This window comes from Crocuta crocuta, unplaced genomic scaffold, assembly GCF_008692635.1.
Source record: "Crocuta crocuta isolate KB4526 unplaced genomic scaffold, BGI_CrCroc_1.0 scaffold299, whole genome shotgun sequence".
NCBI classification, from domain to species: domain Eukaryota; kingdom Metazoa; phylum Chordata; class Mammalia; order Carnivora; family Hyaenidae; genus Crocuta; species Crocuta crocuta.
In genome coordinates, this window is record NW_027532747.1 from 3,155,174 (window position 1) to 3,173,835 (window position 18,662).

The 18,662-nt window shown below is 60.4% G+C and overlaps 1 protein-coding gene across 1 annotated transcript in view; it reads left to right on the forward strand.

Moving 5' to 3' along the window:
- The window catches only part of CCDC85C (coiled-coil domain containing 85C), a gene marked incomplete at its 5' end in the record, with an annotated part of 74,171 nt that overhangs the window by 44,873 nt on the left and 10,636 nt on the right, over positions 1–18,662 (forward strand). Inside the window, one exon of the mRNA XM_077780827.1 lies at positions 11,890–11,963. Within this exon, the coding sequence (XP_077636953.1) occupies positions 11,890–11,963 (74 nt within the window). The remainder of the gene's footprint in view (positions 1–11,889; positions 11,964–18,662) is intronic.

Below are 18,662 nucleotides of genomic sequence, written 5' to 3' on the forward strand. Positions count from 1 at the left end.
CCCGTTTCTCAGGGGCTGAATAGGGAGGGGCTTGTCCAAGGCCACAGAGTAGGTGGGGCGGGGAGATGCTTACTCTTGTCCCCTAACTATCGAGAGAAGGGCGACTTACCCTCTGGCAGCCTTTCTGTCCTGTGGACCCCTCCTCTCCCCGGGGGTGGGGGAGCTCTTGACCTGCCCAGGTTGGACTGTGCCCTTGGGGACAGGGTGGCACCGAAGGAGCCCCTTGCCCATTGTGAGCCTTCCACAAGCAGCCTGGGACCCGGGGGCCAGAGAGGGGGCCTGCGCCATCAGGAATCTCCGGTGTCCCTTCTGGAGGATGTGTTGTGCTGTTCTTTTCCCCTTTTACTTAAAAACCATGGTTTTTTGTTAGGAATTCTAGAAAAAGCACCAAGCTTGGATAGTAAGGAAACAACTATTTATTCCACTGCCTACTTTCATCATCAGGTCGTCTATAGTAACGCACGGTAGGCTCAGAGCTCTTCCTCTTACGTCATAAAGCGTTACAGGCGGAGACGGGGGCGCCGTGTCTCCGCCCAACCCCACACCCCCCGAGAGACCTTCAGCCTGGACTTCGGTGCTCATCATTCTCCTGAAGAGCATTGTGCTTCCCTCGTAGGCCGGATATCCGTCAACACGGTGCGATGATGAGACTTTGTACAAGTGCGTGACGTTGTGTGTGCGTGTCCATCAGCTACCTGCGCCCACATGGTTTTGAGGCCTGCTCCTGTTCGTCTGAGGACCTTTGGTTAGCTCTTCCATTTCTACCTCTACTCTTCCAACGTTCGGTTAAAGGCGCAGTTGATCCTGTCTTCCAAGGGGACGGTGAGGTGGTGTCCGGTTTTTCGCCGCCGTGGCCAGTGCTGGGGACGCGTTCTTGCACGTGTGTCCTCGCACGGCTGTGCCTGGGCTCCTTGAGGACGTGTGCCTCGTCTAGGCAGGACGCTGGGCCAGGTTCCCCGGCGCTCACGCACTCGCCATCGCGCTTTGGGCCAGTCCAGTGACTGACACGGCATCTCAGTGTCTTGATTTGCATTTCCCTGATTACGCAGGCAGCGGGCGTCTTCTCACACATTTGCGTCTGTGACTCACCTTCCGTGGGGCCTGTGCCCGTACTCACGTATTTCCTTATTGATTTACAGGAGTCCTGTGTGTGTTCCATGTGACCCTTTGTCCATTCTGGGGAGGGACTTGAACACGGCACTTCCCAGACGGCGGCTGGGCTTCTGACTGTGCCCACAGAGCTGTTGTTTGGGGTCGGGCAAGGCTCTCATGTTCACACATCAGGGTTTGACAGGCTTTCCCCTTACGGTTCTTTTTTTTTCCCTTTCTTTTCAAAAAATTTTTAATTTAATTTAATTTAATTTTATTTTTTATTTTTATTTTTTTAATATTTTTATTTATTTCTAGGAGAGAGAGAGACAGCGTGAGCAGGGGAGGGTCAGAGAGAGAGGGAGACACAGACTCTCGAATAGGCTCCAGGCTTTGAGCTGGCAGTCAGCACAGAGCCCGACGCGGGGCTCGAACCCACGAACCTTGAGATCATGACCTGAGCTGAAGTCGGATGCTTAACCGACTGAGCCACCCAGGTGCCCCTCAAAAAAAATTTTTTAATGTGTATTTATTTTTGAGAGAGACAGAGCATGAGCAGGGGAGGGGCAGAGAGAGAGGGAGACACAGAATCTGAAACAGGCTCCAGGCTCTGAGCTGTCAGCACAGAGCCTGACGCGGGGCCCGAACTCATAAACCACGAGATCATGACCTGAGCCGAAGTCGGGTGCTTAACTGACTGAGCCACCTAGGTGCCCCGCTTTTTGTGTCTTGAGTGAGAAAGCCTTTGTACCTGAAAGGTGAAGTTGTTTGTTCTAATAACCGCTGCATTGAGACAAAATTCTCATGGTTTATATAAAAAGCAGTATAGTGTGTTTTTGAATATATTCACAGAGTTGCACAACTATGAACACTAATTCCAGAGCCTTTTCATCACCCTGGAAAGAGGCTGGACCTGTTAGTTGTCACTCCCTCGTCTTTCTTCCTCTTGGCCCCTGGCAACCACTGATCTACTTTCTGTGTCTGTAAATTTGCCTGTTTCTGGATGCTTCATATAAATGGACTCTTACAGTATGTGATTGGCTTCTTTCTGGCCGCATGAAGTTGGTAAGGCTCATTCATGTCGTAGCATGTAGCAGAACAGCCTCGATCGGAAATTTGTCTTTTCACATAGAACTACCTCTCTGTCCCCGTTGGAACTGCTTTCCGTGTGCGGTGTAAGGTTGGAATCAAATTTTGTTCCAGGTGATGGCCAGCCAGCTGCTCTAGCTCTGTTCACAGATATTCCGTCTTTCCCCCACGGGCACAGAATGCCACGTGGGCCACTTGCCAGGTGTGCAGGCTTCTCTGGGTCCCAGTCTGCCCCCTCCCCATGGCTTTGGTATCTTTCCGTGGAGTCCATTCCACACGGAGCTCTCTACCCTGGGTTCTCACCACCCCAGCCATCCCACCCCCGGCTCGTGATCATTTTTCTTCTTGTTTTCACTGAATCAGCGAACCACTCACTGTCCAGATTGATGCTGCCACCAGAGCCCCTCTGCCCCCCTCTCTTGCCCCCGAGCCTTTGAGCCCCAACATTGCTTCTTGTGTGTAGAGTGAAGCGTTTGCTGAGGGGTCAGACCTCTGTGCCTCACCTCCGGCCGCCCTGTGTCCGGGAACAGGGGTCCCCTGGGTCTGATGACCCCACCACACCTCGGTTTCCCCAGTCTCCTGAGCCTCTTTCTTTGCCCACACATTCCCACCTCTGCACGTGGCTGGAGCCGCCTGGTGTCCCGCCCCCCGCGTGCCTCCCCACTGTTCCTGCATCCTCTGAAGGATGGTTGACTCCATCACGCAGGGCCTGGTGCTCAGGAGAGAGCTGGCTGACGTCTAATGAAACAAACAAACCCCCTCTTTTCTCCCGAAACTAGTTTATGTCTCCCCTGTTTGCTACCAAGGACGCTTGGCCCATGTATTTCGGGGCTCAGTAAATGTCGTCTCCCCCACCCCCAGCCCCGCTTTAGACCTGAGTCCTGCATACTTTAGCCTTAGCAAAAATCCCTGCAATTTGGCTTCATTTCCAGGGATTCAGCCCCACTAGTTAGTAATCAGTGCTGGATGGGCTAGGGGTTCCTCAGAGGTGGAGCCGGAAAGGAGGATGGTTTGAACTGTCACTGCTCAGCATAGATCAGGGGTTCCCAGCCTCACGTATGTGTTAACGTCACCTGGAGCATGTCTAAAATGGACATGGACACCCAGGGACCTCCCCTAGAGTCCAGTGCACTTGATCTCACGGAGGAAGAGATCAGCTACTTAAAAGTCCCTGGGGAAGGTCCATGCAGCCGTGCTGAGAGCCACCGCGTGGCTCGACCTCAGTGTGGCTAGGTGTCCCTGCCAGGCGGCCGGGTAGACTTCTGTTCTTGGCCTCTATCGATAATTTCCAGTCATTCAGAGTGAAGGTGGTTGGTGGGGGAGGAGACTTGGACGGCGCCCCTCACCCGACACCTGCACATAAGGTTAATTTCTGGGCGTGAAATCAACAGGAAGGGAAGTCTCTTTTTCCTTCTCTCTTCTGGTGTGAAACGATGACACAGTTTCGATCGGACTTGCCAGGCTTCCTAGGCAGTAGATGGAGGAGCGAGTCTGAGTGTTTGGTTTGAGAACACCAGCGGCCACCAGGCAGGTCCACACCCAGCACGTTCTCAGTCAGCCACTCTGGACACCGCTTCCTGTTTGGCTGCTCCCTCGAGACTGCAGTCCTGGGCTGGAAGCCGTGTGGCTCTTCCTGGAATGAAACGCCGGGCACCCTTGAGGCCCTGGGCAGACAGGGTGCTGATACACGAGGGGCCCCGGAGCCGTGCACGGAGCACGCAGAGGGGCAGACGGGTAGCGAGGGGGTAGCCATGTGTCTCAGGAGAGGCCAAGCAGCCAGCACGGAGACGTCCGTTTTCATTAACGCAACTGTTGCTCTCTGTGCCAGTTAATTTTCTTTCCTCTGTGGGCTCAGGATGGAGAGGGTGGGGCGCTGATTGTGGCCATTCCGTTTCATCTCTTGAGTTAAGGCTTCCGGGATCCTGCCTGTCTTGGCATGGAGGTGGAATCTTGGGAGGGGCTGGGGGCCAGCCTGTTGGCACAGAGGCTGCCGGGCAGTGTTCTCGCTGTGTGTCTTTGGACTTGATACTTCACCTCTCTGAGGCTCAGGCTCCTCTTCACCAAACAGAGATAGTCATAACAGGACCTGTCTCATCAGCTTGGCGTGAGGATCACAGGGGGTGACGGTGAGGGTTTTGCTCGGTGCCTGCTCTAACCTAGTTGAAGTTCAGCAAAATTTGCATGTGTGAATGGGAAGTGGGTGGCATTTGATGCCCTGTGTGGACATGAGGACCCTGTCCCACGCCTGGGGCTCTGGGCGTCCCTGCTGAGCTTATGGCTGGAGGCCTTGGCCCCGCCCCCCATGCACCTGCCTGGGCAGCTCAGGTGGGCAGCCAGGCAGGGGAGGGAGCGGCAGGGGCCGAGGTGCCCAGCCCGGCTCGGTGCTGCCACGGCTGAGGCGTCCTCACGGGAACCCGATGTTCCCCCGATATGCCTCCCTCAGCCCTCTCGCCTTCATCCATAAATAATACCTGTCTCACATTCAGCCCGCGCCTCCCTGAGCTGTAATGTGTGCCAAGAAGCAGACGCTAATGGCCATCGAGCGGCTCAGATGCGCCCCAGCCTGCCTGCTGTGGTCCCGCCTCTGCACCTGTGCTCACACTGCGCCTGGTCAGACTGGCCTTCCATCCTCACTCCACCTGTCTCCCTCTCAGTCCTGCTTGCCCTTATCTTGAGTCCAGGGCTCAGCTCAGATGCCGCCTCCTTCAGGAAGGAGCCCCTGATTTCTCCCTGCCCTCTACCCCCCTCACCCCAGGCTGTATATACCTCTTCAGTCTTTGCCCCTTAGCAAACGTGATGATTCCTGCAGCTCCTTCGTTAGGCTGAGGGGCCCTCTGAGAAGGGACCATGGCCTTGGACGAGCACATGTGTCTTGGTCCTGCTGGTGCCTGGCTCTGTGAGCTTGGGCAGACCCCGCCACCCTGTGAGCTTCCTTCTCCTCCTGGCAGGGCCCCCGGAGGGTCAGAGTCGGTGCACTGCACCGAGGTCAGGGAGCAGTTTCTCGTGTTTCCTCACCTACGTCGGGAACCTCCAACGTTCCAGGGGCTTCCGCCCAGCAGAGGCCCGGTGTTCAGGGAGGAGGGGGCCTGGGGTTAGAACATCCCTTGGGTCCTTTGAGAAGAGGGATCCTTCACAGGTTCTGCTGGAAGGGACGCGGGAGTGCGATGTGCCTGGGGGAGGGCGGCTCTGCTGCCGGCTAGAGCCCAAGGGTGCAGTGGACCACCCCGCCCACACGTGGTCTGCGGCTCCCACTTCCCTCCCTTAGCCTCAGTGACCTCATCTGCACGCTGGGGCCGTCTCCCAGGCCTGCCCTGCTGGTTTTGATTTCCACGGCCCGACCTGCGGGTCTCGGTGGGCACTTGGCCATCCCTCGGGTTCAAGTCCTGGTTGGGGAGAAAGGAGAGAAGCCGGGAAGCCGAGTTAACGGGAAAGCAGATGCTGTCGGGAGCTGTGTCCGGCCTCTGGGGCCCGGAACGATGAGGGTGCCTCCGTGTGAGGACGCCCTTCTGCCCGATGGAGCCTCAGGCCCCGATGCCAGCCGTCCTCATGAAGTGGAAGGAGAAGGGAATTTCATCAACGGAGCGGCGGTGTGGAAGAGTCAGCCACCCCCACGGAGGAGGCCCGAGGCGGGTGCGGCCGGTCCCNCCTGCCTGTCCCCGAGACCTCGTGGGGACCCCGCTCAGCGGGAGGCTGCTGGAAGGGGGGGGCAAGCAGCTGGGGAGTCAGCCCCATGTGTCACTGTGTGTCATTGTGAACCCCCCGGCCCCCACTCCTTCCTGCGCACAGGGGGAAGATCGTCCTTCTCCTGAGCTGTGACAGGTACTGTTGGCACTCTGCCCAGATCCCTGGGGCGCTTATGCTTCCGTGTCCGCCGCCCACGTCCCCTGCTGGCCCCTGCGGATCTCCAGGTGGGCAGTGCTGGGGCCTTAGGTCCTGTCCCCCATGAGCAGCCCCCAGCGGTGAGCCTGGGGTGGGGGTGACTCAGAGACCCCCCCCAGAGCTCCCCAGCAGGCCGACACCACCTACATCGGCTCCTTCTGTTCCCTGCGTCACCCCCCAAGTCCAGAACCTGGGCTCCCTGGGGTCACCTCCCACCACACCCTGCGTGCACTTGAACCCCCGCCTCACCCACACTCAGATGTAAGCTCGTGGTGTGGCCGGCTTGCTGTTGGATGAGATTCTGAGATGCTCATCCAACCCGGGATGCTCTGCTTCTGGGTCTTTCCAGGGTGTTCTGTGTGGGGTGGGGGTGCCACGTTACCCATGGTCTCAGGCTGAGTGCTTTCCGGTGGCGCTTCTGCCCATGGGGGCTTGTAGGACAGAGAATGGACCACCCTGCAGGCGTTAGACTTTTCCCTGAGGGCCTGCTGTGTGCCTAGGGCCTAGGTGGTGAGGACGGCTTACAGGGATGATCGGACATGGTCTCTGTCTCCCAAATTCTTTTTTTTTTTTTTTTAAATGTTTGTTTATATTTTAGAGAGAGACTGAGTGCGAGCCGGGGTGGGGCAGAGAGCGAGAGGGAGTCACAGAATCCCAAGCAGCTCCAGGGTCCGAGCTGTCAGCACAGAGCCCGACGCGGGGCTCAAACCCATGAACCCTGAGATCATGACTGGAGCCCAAGTGGACGCTCAACCAACTGAGCCACCCAGGCGCCTGTCCCAGATTCTTATCATTTGGGCTAGAGGAGTCGCTGGGGCCACACTGCCTACCCAGGTAGGGTTCCAGCCCGGAGGGGAGATGTGACCTGGCACCAGACCCAGCCTCAGAGAAGGCAGGGTGGACTGGCGGTCTGTACCCGTGAGGGGAGCTTGCAGACCCTATGGGCTCCATGAGGCCCCCGCCCCCATCCGTGGGCTGCATGGCCCTCCGTATTCTCCCGGGAGTCGTAGGGTCTGCAAGGAGGCCGGGGTTAGGGCTGACTCTGTGTCTCAGAAGCAAGGACATCGCAGGCCCCTACTCCGGCCACCACCCCCTGCCCCCAGACAGAGGCTGGACTGTAATTCTTCCCGAATTGGTCCAGTGGGGCCTGGGAAGAGCCTGGGGAACGTTTGAGGGGACACATTGGCCAGCCGAGCCCTGGGGTCCCTTCCGTAGTCCCCTCCCTCATTTTCCCCACCAGCAGCCAGGCCGGGAAATGACGCATCCCTCCCCTGGGGCTCCGTTCCTCACCACTGCAAACCCTGGGATTAATTTAATTACACGCTCAGCTCCGAGAGGCTGGGGCTCTGAGGCGCCCAGTGGGATCACGAGTTGCCCAGGGCTGCCCAGGGAGAGATGATCCTCCCAGGGAGCCCGCCCCTGCGGGGTCTCCTGCCCCCGCCCCAGCAGGTCCCCCTTGCTGCCTGCTGCAGGACACCGGCTCTGACCCCCGGGCCACCAGATGTCTGGCTCCTGGGCCCCTGTCAGGGAGCAGAGCCTCGTCTGGGGAGCTGAGCGTGGGGATGGGGTCCGGCGTGGCTGGGGCAGCCTCCAATCCTCTTAAACTCCGGGGGAAGGGGCAGACTCAGGCCCCCAGACCAGAGCTGGGAGACGTGGGCAGAGGGGGGGCTGATTGGCCGTTGTCCTGGCCGCCCGTCTGTTTCTGTGATATCCGTGGCTGGCCCTGCAGGGCGCTAGTGCAATCATTTAATCCTTTCTCTTTCTTTAGTAAAAGAAAGATTTCTCCATGTTCTGGAAGTAGATTACTTGAAAATTAGCAAGAAATGGTGCGAATAAATAGTCACTCGTCCCCGCACGTAAGCAGTGGCACCACCATCGATATCTCCACGGACCTCCTTCCTGAATTTATTTCAATGCACAGATATTTTTACATGTAAGAGCAACTGGACGTACCATTTTGCATCCAGTTCTTTCCCCTGGGGCATAAGGCGTTTTCCATATCGTCGAGGAGAGAAATCCTTCTTCAACCTCGTTTGAAGGACAGGGTGTAGCTCTCCGCTACTGTTGGACAAACGGTGGCCTCCATTTCTGGCCGCTGTCGCACACTGTCTGCATTCCTCATAATTAGAATGAACTCTTTGGGATAGATTCCATCAGAAGCACCAGATGATTTAAAATATCTTCAGACCTCGCCTATTGTTCTCTGGGAACTAGAAGGAAGAGCCCAGCAGGCCCTGGTGGTCTGACGTTTACTCTGTTCTCTGCGGCTGCGTGGGGTTTTGGGTGAACCGAAACGGTGGAGTGAGCGGGGGGCAGCGCCGGGTCTGCCCACGTGTGGCCCGTGCGCTGTGGCCCATGGGCCCTGAGGTTTGCTTCCGACAGCAGCTGTGGGGGTGGCATCGCCTGCGTCCCCTCTCCTGGCGCCACCTCTGTCCCCACTGTCTTCTCCTCGTTGCCATCCTGGGAGGCGCGGGGGGACCCGGCGGCGGCTGAGCATCGCTTGCTCAGGCAGGAACAGTGCTGTGCGTCCGGCCCACCCGCTGCCCGGCGAGGGCCCTAAGGCCCGCGGCACATCTGCTGACTCCATCCCAGTCCGTGATTCCGACTGTGGGGTCAAGAAGGGACAGTGCTGGGGGCGCCTGGGTGGCTCAGTCGTTTAAGCCTGACTCTTGCTTTTGGCTCAGGTCATGATCTCAGGGTTTGTGAGTTCGAGCCCTGCACTGGGCTCTGCATTGACCATGTGGAGCCTGCTAGGGATTCTCTGTCTCCCTCTTTCTCATCCCCACTCACTCTCTCAAAATAAATGAATAAGCTTTTTTTTTTTTTTACAAATAGTTTATTGTCAAATTAGTTTCCACATAACACCCAGTGCTCATCCCCACGAGTGCCCTCCTCCATGCCCATCCCCCCCCCCCCCCACATCTATCAGTCCTCAGTTTTTGTCAGCATTCAAGAGTCTCTCATGGTTTGCCTCTCTCCCTTTCCCCCACCATTTCCCCCCCTTCTTCTCCCCCTTGTTCCTCAGTTAAGTTCCTCCTAATCCTCCTATACGTGCAAACATATGGTATCTGTCCTTCTCTGCCTGACTTATTTCGCTCAGCATAACACCCTCAAGGTCCATCCATGTTGCTACACGTGGCCAGATTTCATTGTTTCTCATTGCCATGTAGTATTCCATCGTGTAGATAAACCACATTTTTTTGATCCTAAATGAATAAACTTAATTAAAAAAAACAAAAACAAGAAAGGAAATGCTCGGAGCTCCTGGCGGACCCCACAGAAATTGGCAGAGGGAGACAGAATGGTCCCCCCATACCAGGAAACCGGGTGGAAGTGTGCCAGCTTCCCCATGGCTGCGTGGCCCTGGAGGGCAGGGCAGGGCAGGAGACTGGTCCTCTCCTGAGTTCAGGGCTATGTCTGGCGGCGCGGCCCCCAGGGGTTCCTGGCTCGCTGCTGCGCCCCAGGATCGGGCAATCATGGAGGGTCCAGGAGAGAGGCTTGAACAAGAATCACGTCTTCTTTCTGGGACGCATGCCAGTTCCTCCTAACAGCGCTGAGCTGTCAGCTCTGGTCACAGCAGCAGACGCTTGTGGGGTCCTGAGCCCTGGGCTGCGGGGTGGGCAGAGGGCCTGGCAGGCTGGGCCCTGGGCTCCCCTGCTCACCCGCCCACAGCAGGGGTGGGGGAGACGCTGTTTCTCTCAAATCTGGAAAGTGGGGAGGGTGCCTGTTTGCCCCTCGCCTGATGCTGGGGCTGCCGTGTGTCACCCCTGGGGTGGGTCTTCCCTCCCCCACTGACCCCACCCATAGGGAGGCCCCACAAGGCGTGGCTGGTTATTTGGGTCTCCTTGTCTTAAAGGGCCAGACAAGAGAGCTGGGAAGATCTTGGCAGTGTGTGCCCTCTGCTTCCCAGCTCGTGTTCCAGGGAACCCTCCTGCTGACGGCATACAGAGGGCATGAAGAGGTGGGGGCTCGGGCTGCACCCATCTCCCTCCCTGTGCCCACAGGGGCCTGGCACACCCTGGACCCCAAGGCCTTTCGCAGCAGGCCTGGTTGCGTGGGCGTGATGGGGGAAGTGTGTGTCCGCCCTGGCTGATTGAGGATGAACTGATGGATGGATGGGTTATAGTGACCACTGGCTGAAGAAGAGTGTGAGGGAGGCCTTTGTACTACCATGGTCACCCGGGCTGGCCAGGGTCCCCTGCCCGGGGCAGGTGGGATCCGCTTGGCACTGGCAGGCACCCAGGGTCCTGATGGGGAGGCTTTTGGGGTCACCCCCCAGGCTCCGGTCCCACCCCTGCTGCTGCCCTGAGATGTGCTGTGAGCAAACCCCTTCACCTTAGAGCCTTGATTTCCTGGCCGCCAAGGAGCCCTGCAGAGTGGGGGGCGGGGGGGGCGGTGAGGTGGTGTGGGGGGCAGTTCCCCGCCCCGGCCCTCCCGCAGGCCTGGTCAGAGCGGCCCTGCTCCCTCTCCAGAAGGCGCCGCATTCCTGAGAGCTGAGTGGTGCTGACTTGGGGCGGGAGGGGCCTGTGGTGTCCTTCCTCAGCAGTTAGTGGGTGGGCCCGGCCACCCCCAATTCCTGCCCCGGGCTGGGCTGATGGGCTGGGCCAGGGCCAGGGCTGGGTGGGCAGAGCTCCTGGAGGTCCTTCCCATGAGCTCGCAGGCAGGTCCCTGGGCAGAGGGGCACCTCTGGGTGCAGACTGCCTCCTGTAGCTGGGGGTAGCCTCAGAGTGTGGCCTTGCTGATGGGCTGGGGCTTTTGAGGCCTGGGCCAAGCTCACCCCAGCGGAGGATTCTGGGGAGGGTACCGTGGGCTGATCACCAGTGGGGGTTGGGGGGCGTGACATCCCTGTCACCCAGGGTAGTGCCAGTGTGTGCTGGGGGTGGGCAGATGCTTCATTTTCCCATGGTGGCCCGATGGCCCGAGGGGACAGCACAGGTGTGTTACAAGTCCCTGGGGTCCCCCTCCCAAGGCAGCGGTGTAGAGAGGTGGCCTCGGCTGAGGGCCTGGTGACTTCTGAGGTAAGGGCTGGAGGTGTGATCTGGGGAGCCCGGTGTCCTGTTGAGGGCAGGAGGAGCAGCAGCTGGCCTGGTGGACAGGGTGTAGGCTGGTGTCTGGGCCGCGTGCGCTCCAGCGTGGTGCCCGTGTGGACAGGAAGCACGGAGCCTGTCCCTTACCCGGCAGCTGCACGCCTCCCAGGGGGCGACATGGGACCTGACTTTGCCTGCGCAGCCACACGTGCCCTGATGCTGGCGCCCTCTTGCGTGCCCTGGGCCCTGTGCTCGGGTTGCCCTTGGCGCCCTCTCAGGCCAGGCTGGGGTGACTCCGTGCTTCTGTCCTCTGCCCGCGGAGCTGATTTCTAGCCTGATGGGGATGCAGGACCAGGGCCCTGGGGGTCAGGGCTGGGGAATTTTGCCCGTTTCTCTGATGTGACTATAAAATGTGAGTGTGGTGAGGGAGGGTGCTTTTCACCCCCCGCCACATTCCGAAACTGGGGGTGCATGGCTGCGGAGCGTGCCCCTGGCTTGGCCCCGTGCGCGCGCTGCTCTCGTAGGTCACGTCCCCCGAGAGAGCTGGTGGCTCACCCGCCGTACGCGCTCCGCCCGAAGGTCCTGTGTGACGGGCAGGGTGGAGCAGCGGAATCCCGGACGCTGACTCGGTATGCTCAGGGGCCTCAGTTTCCCCACTGTGTCGGTGAGGGGGCTCCCGGGACCCCATACCGCGCTCTGTGCTGCCCCCTGGCTGCGAGGGTCGCGTCAGGGCCTCGGGTCAGGGTGTGACTCTCACTGGAGACCGAGTCTGGTGATTCATGTGCCCCTACTTATGTCGTTACAGATCCCTCGTCCACCTACATCAGGCAGCTGGAGACCAAGGTGAGGCTGCTGGAGGGCGACAAGGCCCTCGCGCAGGTAGGNAGGCTGCGGGGCAGGGGCCCCCCTGTGCTGAGGGGCTGCTCTGAGCCCTCCCCCCCGCTCCCACCGCTCCAGTGCCCACCCCGTGTCCCTGCCGACCTGGGCTCATAGACACCCGCCTGTCCCCACTGTCATCCCTAGTCACCCCCTGGAACTTGGGGGTCAGGCACCTGACCCTTGCTGCACGGCCTTTGGGGTGTCTCTCATCACAGCCTCTCACTGCTGCCCCCAGGGGTCTGGGAGCTCCTTGCGTCAGCCCCGGGCCTGTCCCAGAGAAGGTGTGGAACGCACCGTTGCCCCTCAGACGGGCAGATTGAGGCTGGAGAGGGGGCAGCACAGCCCCACCCTCTCCCGCGTGGAAATGTCCCCGCCCCTGCCCCCCTCGCTCCTCTCCGGGCCGGGGTCTACCCTCCGCCCCCGGGGAGATGAGGCTGTCCCGGGCTGGCAGGGACTCAGGATGGCAGGTTAGAGGCTGGGGATGAGGGCAGGCAGCCCAACGGGGAGGCCGGGCAGGGTGACAGAGCGGGGTGGTGACTGCCAGGACAAGGGTCTTCTCTGCCGTGGCTGGGGACAGGGATGGGAGGCTGTGGTCGGCCCTGTGTGGGGTCCTGGGGGCCACCTGGCTTAGCCAGCCCCTCCAGCCTCTCGCTCCCTGTCCCATCCTTGGCTTCATCTCATCCCCACCCCCCTGCCATGCCCGGGGCCCATAAGTCTTGGCCAGAAAGCCCAGAGCGTTTCTCTGGGAACCAGCCCCAGGGAGGGCTCAGCTGCCTGGTCCCGTTGCTAGGCGACCAGCAGGCTTGGCGCCACTGTCCTGCTTGGGAGGCCCGAGGCACCCCCTCTGCCCGCTGGGTGGCTGCGGGGAGGCTCATGGCCCCAGCTTGGAGGGCAGCTCCCACCATGGCCATCCACGCCTCGCCCCTGTGTGGGCTGTGTGGGCCGTTTCCACGGCCTAGCAGGACTCACTGGCCCACACCGCCAGGGCCACCGCACCTGTTCTCCGGTGTGTCGCCAGGAGCCGAATTGCAGGGCCGGTTTGGCACCTGTATGCGGTTAAGGTCCTGTGTAGCACACGGCTCGGCCAGAAGACCCCTGGACCCTTTGCCTCCTGGGGCCTGCGGAGGGTGGGGCGGGGCGTGGCCTCTCACCTGCGGGGGCGGGGTTGACGAGGAGGGGTGTGGCCTGGGCTGCAGCGGGGGTAGGCAGAAGTGATGCCCGGAGGATCGGGGTTAGGGGGTGCCAGCGTTAAGGCTCGGGGACCTTCGCTTTGGAGCAGGTGCCTGTCCTGCTTGCTGCAGCCGCTGGACAGCAGGACGAAGGCCGGGACCACCATCTGGACCCGAAGCCTGGGGCCCGTGGCCTTGTGAGTCTGTTCCCGCCTGACTGTTCTTTGTTTCCTCGTTCCCTCGGAGAAGCACGTTGAGAGCCCGGGCCCCGAATTCAGGATGCTGTTTGCCGTGTGGTTCTGCGGTCCAGCCGGGCATTGCTTGTGGTCCCTTTGCCACAAGCACAGGAGAGTCCCCCACCCCGGGCCACACTGGCCCACTGCGAGAATACACCCCAGGTGTATTCTCAGGCCATGGAGACGTGGTCCTTCTCATCTTCTCCCTGGGGGCGCCCCTGGTGTCACAAGGGAGGCCCCCGTGGCTGGGCGCTCTGGCCCCGTGCCCGCATGTGCGGAGGGGGGTTGTCAGGGGCCCGGTGTCTGGGCATCAGGGCGATGGCACCCGCCCTGGCAGTGGGTGGCCCTGCCTGTCTGCCCCGCCCCTCCCCCCCTCCCCCCCAGCCTGCTGGGACCCTCCCCCAGGGGTCATACCTGCGCCCTGGGCCAGAGGCAGCAGCAGCAGGGCTCTGTCCGTCCTCCACTGATGCCCACGCCTGGGCCAGGCAAAGGTCCCCGAGTAGGGGGCTTGCAGACCCTCTCCGGGATCCGGGCCTGCTGGCTGCAGGCGGTTAGACTGGGACTTAGGGACAAGAACAAGCTTTGCCCGGCTTATTGCTGGGCATCCAGAGGGATGGCGCTGGGTCCTCAGTATCCAGCGTCCCCAGGAGGGGTCGGCCACGCGGTGCCGGGGCCTCGGCCCCTCCGCCAGTGCGCTGTGTGTTCTTGACCCCTTGTGGCTGCACAGCGGTTGGGCCTCACTGACAGCAAAAACACTCAGGGGCCGCTGGCAGAATGTCTCCAGGGTCGTGGCTGGGGTTCCCGCCCCCCACCCCCACCGGACTGCTGGCACCTTCCTGGCGGCGACTTAACCTTGCTTGCTTTTGGATTCCTGGGGCAGCTCAGAGGGCACCACTCTGCTCACCTGTAAAATGGGCACACACACACTCCGTGTATAATTGATGGCCTGCTGTGCATGTCCCTAGGGGTACGGGGGTGACTAGGCACAGGCCTGGCCTTCTCCTTGTTCTAACTAGCAGGATGGAGGCTGCTGGAGGAGGTGGGGAGAGCCCCATAGGTGGGGCGAGGTCCATGGTGACAGTACTGGCCTCGTTCTAGGAGATTTCAGGGACGAAGGGGTTTACTTATCCTTGTTCCTCCGTAAGGGAGGGGTGTACTTATCCTTGGTCTCCGGCTCAGGCACGGCCTCCTCCCAACAGCCTCCCTCCCCAGCCACCCCCAGGGGACTCGGCACTTAGTCTGAGCTCCCAGCCCCGTGAGCTGCCCTCCCTTGCTGCTAGGCTGTCGCGATCCTCCCTCGGGGAGCCCGGCCCCCACCCCTGCTGGACTGTCCGCTGCTCAGGGACTGGGTGCTGGGTCTGACTGGTCACATCTGCATCTCCACTGCCTGGCACAGCTGGGCTGGGCAGATACATCTTGGGGAGCCCCTGGCCACCCACCCAGAGTCAGGGGCATGAGGGGAGGGCGGCTCTTGCTTCCCCAAGAGAGAGTGGCTTCACGAGCTAGGGAACGTGTCATCCTTGGAAGCAGTCATGTGACAAATGCCCACATCTGGGAATCTTGAGAGAGATTCCTTCCTGCCGTGGGCAGGATTCTGGCCTGGGTCTCAGGCCTGTCAGATTTTAGGATTCTTGCCCTTACATCTTGTCATTGAAATCAGATTGCACAGAAGCCGCAGAAAGAAAGTATGGCACCTGCCTTTTTAGCGAAAAGCAGGAGAAAGCAGTGTTCCTCTTTGAAACCTCTTAAGGAGACGTGGCTGTGGGGTCTGGGCCGTGGGGCAGACGGCGTCTGCGGCCTGCGCTTCCCACGCCCCCCGCCATCCCCTCCCCTCCCCTCATGGCCTCTATTTAACTCCAAAATAGCTTTAATTAAAAATGTGCCAGAGTGTTCACAGACTAAATTACCGTATTGCAGTTCGTATTTTCTTTCTCGTGTTGGCTTTAAAATCCCATCAACACAGCTGCCTCCTCTGCGATGATTCATCTTGAGCCCCCGTACACGCTATTATTTTTTCTGCGGATTCTATGCCCGGCCGGGCTGGGGTGGGGGCGGCTGTCATTGACGCCGGGGGCCTTGGCTCTCGGTTCCCTCGGTTAACTCCCCTGCTGGGCTGTTAAGTGCAAGGCTCTGTGTTCGCCCAGAAGCCAGCTTCACAAAAGAGCAACTAGCATTTGGGCTGATCTCACACGGGGCAGGTGGGCAGCCTCCTGGGTGGAGGAGGGCGTCCTGGCCCGAGTGACTCTATCAGTGTCCTGAGGCCGCTGTAACAGAGAAGCATAGACTGGGTGGTGTAAACAACAGAAGTGAATTGTCTCATGGTTCTGGGGGCCGTGGGGTCACCATATGAACCCAGGGGGGTCATACCCTCGCCGGTAGCAATGGTGTCATTGGCCTGATGGTATAAAGAAGTGGGTTTGGGCCCTGAGGAATGGGAGTTCAGATGAGACCCCAGCACTCACCTGCTGCATGGCTTTAGGCACAGTCCCTTATGTCCTGATGCCTCGAGTTCCTTACCCGTAAGGCAGGGGTGGTGGTGATGCCCACTGGAGCGTGTGCCACGTACTGGGGAGTAACCCCCGGGAAGCGCCTGCCCTTCTCTCCTTTTCCTGCTCTCGGGGACCCGGGGTGTTTAAGGTCTGTGGTGGGCTTGTGCCCGTCCCTGTATGCACTGCTCCCCTCCGGCCTTTGGGTCTTGAACCATACAGGCTGGGGACAGCGGAACAGTCTGCCACCACCGGAGCCTGTGTGGAGGCCTCGGTTCTGTTTTCTTTCCTTCTTTTTTTTTTTTAAATGTTTTATTTATTTCTAGGGGAGAGAGAGAGAGCGTGTGAGCAGGGGAGGGTCAGAGGGAGAGGGAGTCACAGACTGAAACAGGCTCCAGGCTCTGAGCTGGTGGTCAGCACAGAGCCCGACGCGGGGCTCGAACCCACGAACCGCGAGATCATGACCTAAACGAAAGTCAGACGCTTAACCGACTAAGCCACCCAGGCGCCCCCTCGGTTCTGTTTTCTGAGTCCCTGCGGAGGCCCTGTCGTCCTGAGTGGCTGGCTCCCTGGCCCAAGCTGCCCAGAGAGGCTGGCCTCCAGTGTCTGTTTGGTGATGCCTTCTGTGTCCGTGACACATCGTTGCTGGCTGACGGGCCCAGGGCTGTCCCTGCTCGAGGGCTGGTGGTCACGTCCAGCTCCCTCCCTTGTGAGAGGGGGGCTTTCTGCATCTGCGGAGGTTTTCAGCTATGTCGTTAGCAGGACCTTAGACCCGGTCCAGCCTCGCCCTCAGCCGGGGAGGAAAACTGCTTCCTTGCAGCCTCCGGGCAGATGGTCTTCCTGGCAACAGGGGCAGAAAGAGGCTAGGAATTCCACCTCTGTCCCCTCTCTGCCTGCGGCTTAATCACTGTCCACTTTGAGCCACGTGCTGGGTGACCGTCAAAGCCAAGCTCCGGGCTCCAGAGCCGGAGGGCCTGGTTCAAATGGAACAAAGCACCGCTTACGGGGGGGGCAGGGGCTTAACCTGTCTGTGCCTCAGTTTTCTCATCTGTAAAATGGGGACACTGATGGTGGCTGCCCTAGGATTAAAGGGCAAATCCCGCAAAGCACTGAGGACTGGGGCTGGCCAGCGGTAAGCGTCATCGGCCCTCTAGCAGCCGCGTACCCTTGACCCCGATTCACCTGCAGACAACAGAGACCTGCAGTGCTGCTGGGCTGCTCACTCACCCAGCCCGGGTAGCATTTGGATTTTGCAAGTCTGTGCCCCGCAAGTCCCCCACCTCTTGCGGAGATCCCATGGCCTGTCCCTCAGCCACCTTATTGGAACAAGGAAGGGGTGAGGGGACCTGGAAGGGGGCGATGATCACTGGTGGATGAGACCCAGTCCGTGGGCTCCAGCGTCAGCCACAGGCCACGTGGCCCCAGGGAACCTGGGATTTAGGGTCTGAAGTTGCGTGGGGAGCAGGGATGTGGGTAATAGTGGCCATACTGCAGCCACCCGTGGGGCCTCCACTGCCTAATCTGAGCACCGGTTCAGAAGAACCCTCTGGGCTCCCAGCCACGCAGTGGCTGCTTCTGAATGGCCCGTAGATGAGTTCGCTTGAAATGGAAGGGGAAACCGAGAAAACGAGTCTGGCCAGACGGTTGTACCAGCAAGCTTGTGCGAGGGGCCTTGCCAGTCGCCTTCCCCGCCTCTCCCAGCTGGCGGGCTGGCGTCTCGGGGTGCCTCCAGGACAGTGCAGCCGGGGGTGGGGTGGGGGGCGGTGTTTGCCCTGAGAGGCCAGGAGCGTGCTGGGCACCGGTCAGTCCTTGTAGACATGGGGGTTTCTAAAAACATGGGGCTCCGATGTGCCCATCCCGGCCCAGCCGAGGCCCCAGCACCTTTGGGCTACCGAGGGGCCAGGGGAGGGGGGCCGAGGCAGGCGTTTGCTGGGTGACACCGCTCCTCTTCCCTTGTAGCTGCCCCGCCCCTGCGGCCGCCCGGGAAGCTGGCTTCAGGTAGAGCCGCCTGGCGGGACATGTTTGCAGTGGTGTCTGCAGTGGGGGCTGATTTGTGTGCTGTGTGCTGTCCTGTCTCCTCTGGGTCCCCCTCCTCCGGCACCCTCCCAACACTTGCCCTGGTTCTGCCTCTAGATTTTTCCTGGGGTGTGCCTTCCCCGAGTTGGCATTAGTGTCCAGCTCTACCAAGCAGCAGCAGAGAGCCACGAGGCAGCGGCCTCCACGGTGCCCCACGCAGGCCATGCTCACCTGTCACTGCGTCCGCCCAGCTGGCGTTGGGTGATCCAAGTGGTCTCTGGATGCCCCTTTGTCAGTGTTCACCCTTGAGCCTCGCCTGGCAGACACTGCCTCCCTGCCAGGTGCACACAGTGGGTGCTGCCCAGACGCAGCTGCGGCAGGTGCACACAGTGGGCGTTGCCTGGATGCAGCTGCGGCAGGTGCACACAGTGGGTGCTGCCCGGACGCAGCTGTGGCAGGGTGCATACAGTGGGTGCTGCCCGGACGCAGCTGTGGCAGGGTGCATACAGTGGGTGCTGCCCGGACGCAACTGCTGCAGGTGCACACAGTGGGCGCTGCCCGGACGCAACTGCTGCAGGTGCACACAGTGGGCGCTGCCTGGATGCAGCTGCGGCAGGGTGCACACAGTGGGCGCTGCCCGGATGCTGCTGCTGCAGGTGCACACAGTGGGTGCTGCCTGAACACAGCTGTTGTAGCACACGGTCCCTCGGGGACCAGAGTCCTTTGGGGAGCAAGCAGGAGGGGTGACAGTAGCTGCCCTGGAGGAGCCCACCCAGAGCTGCTGCCCGGGGG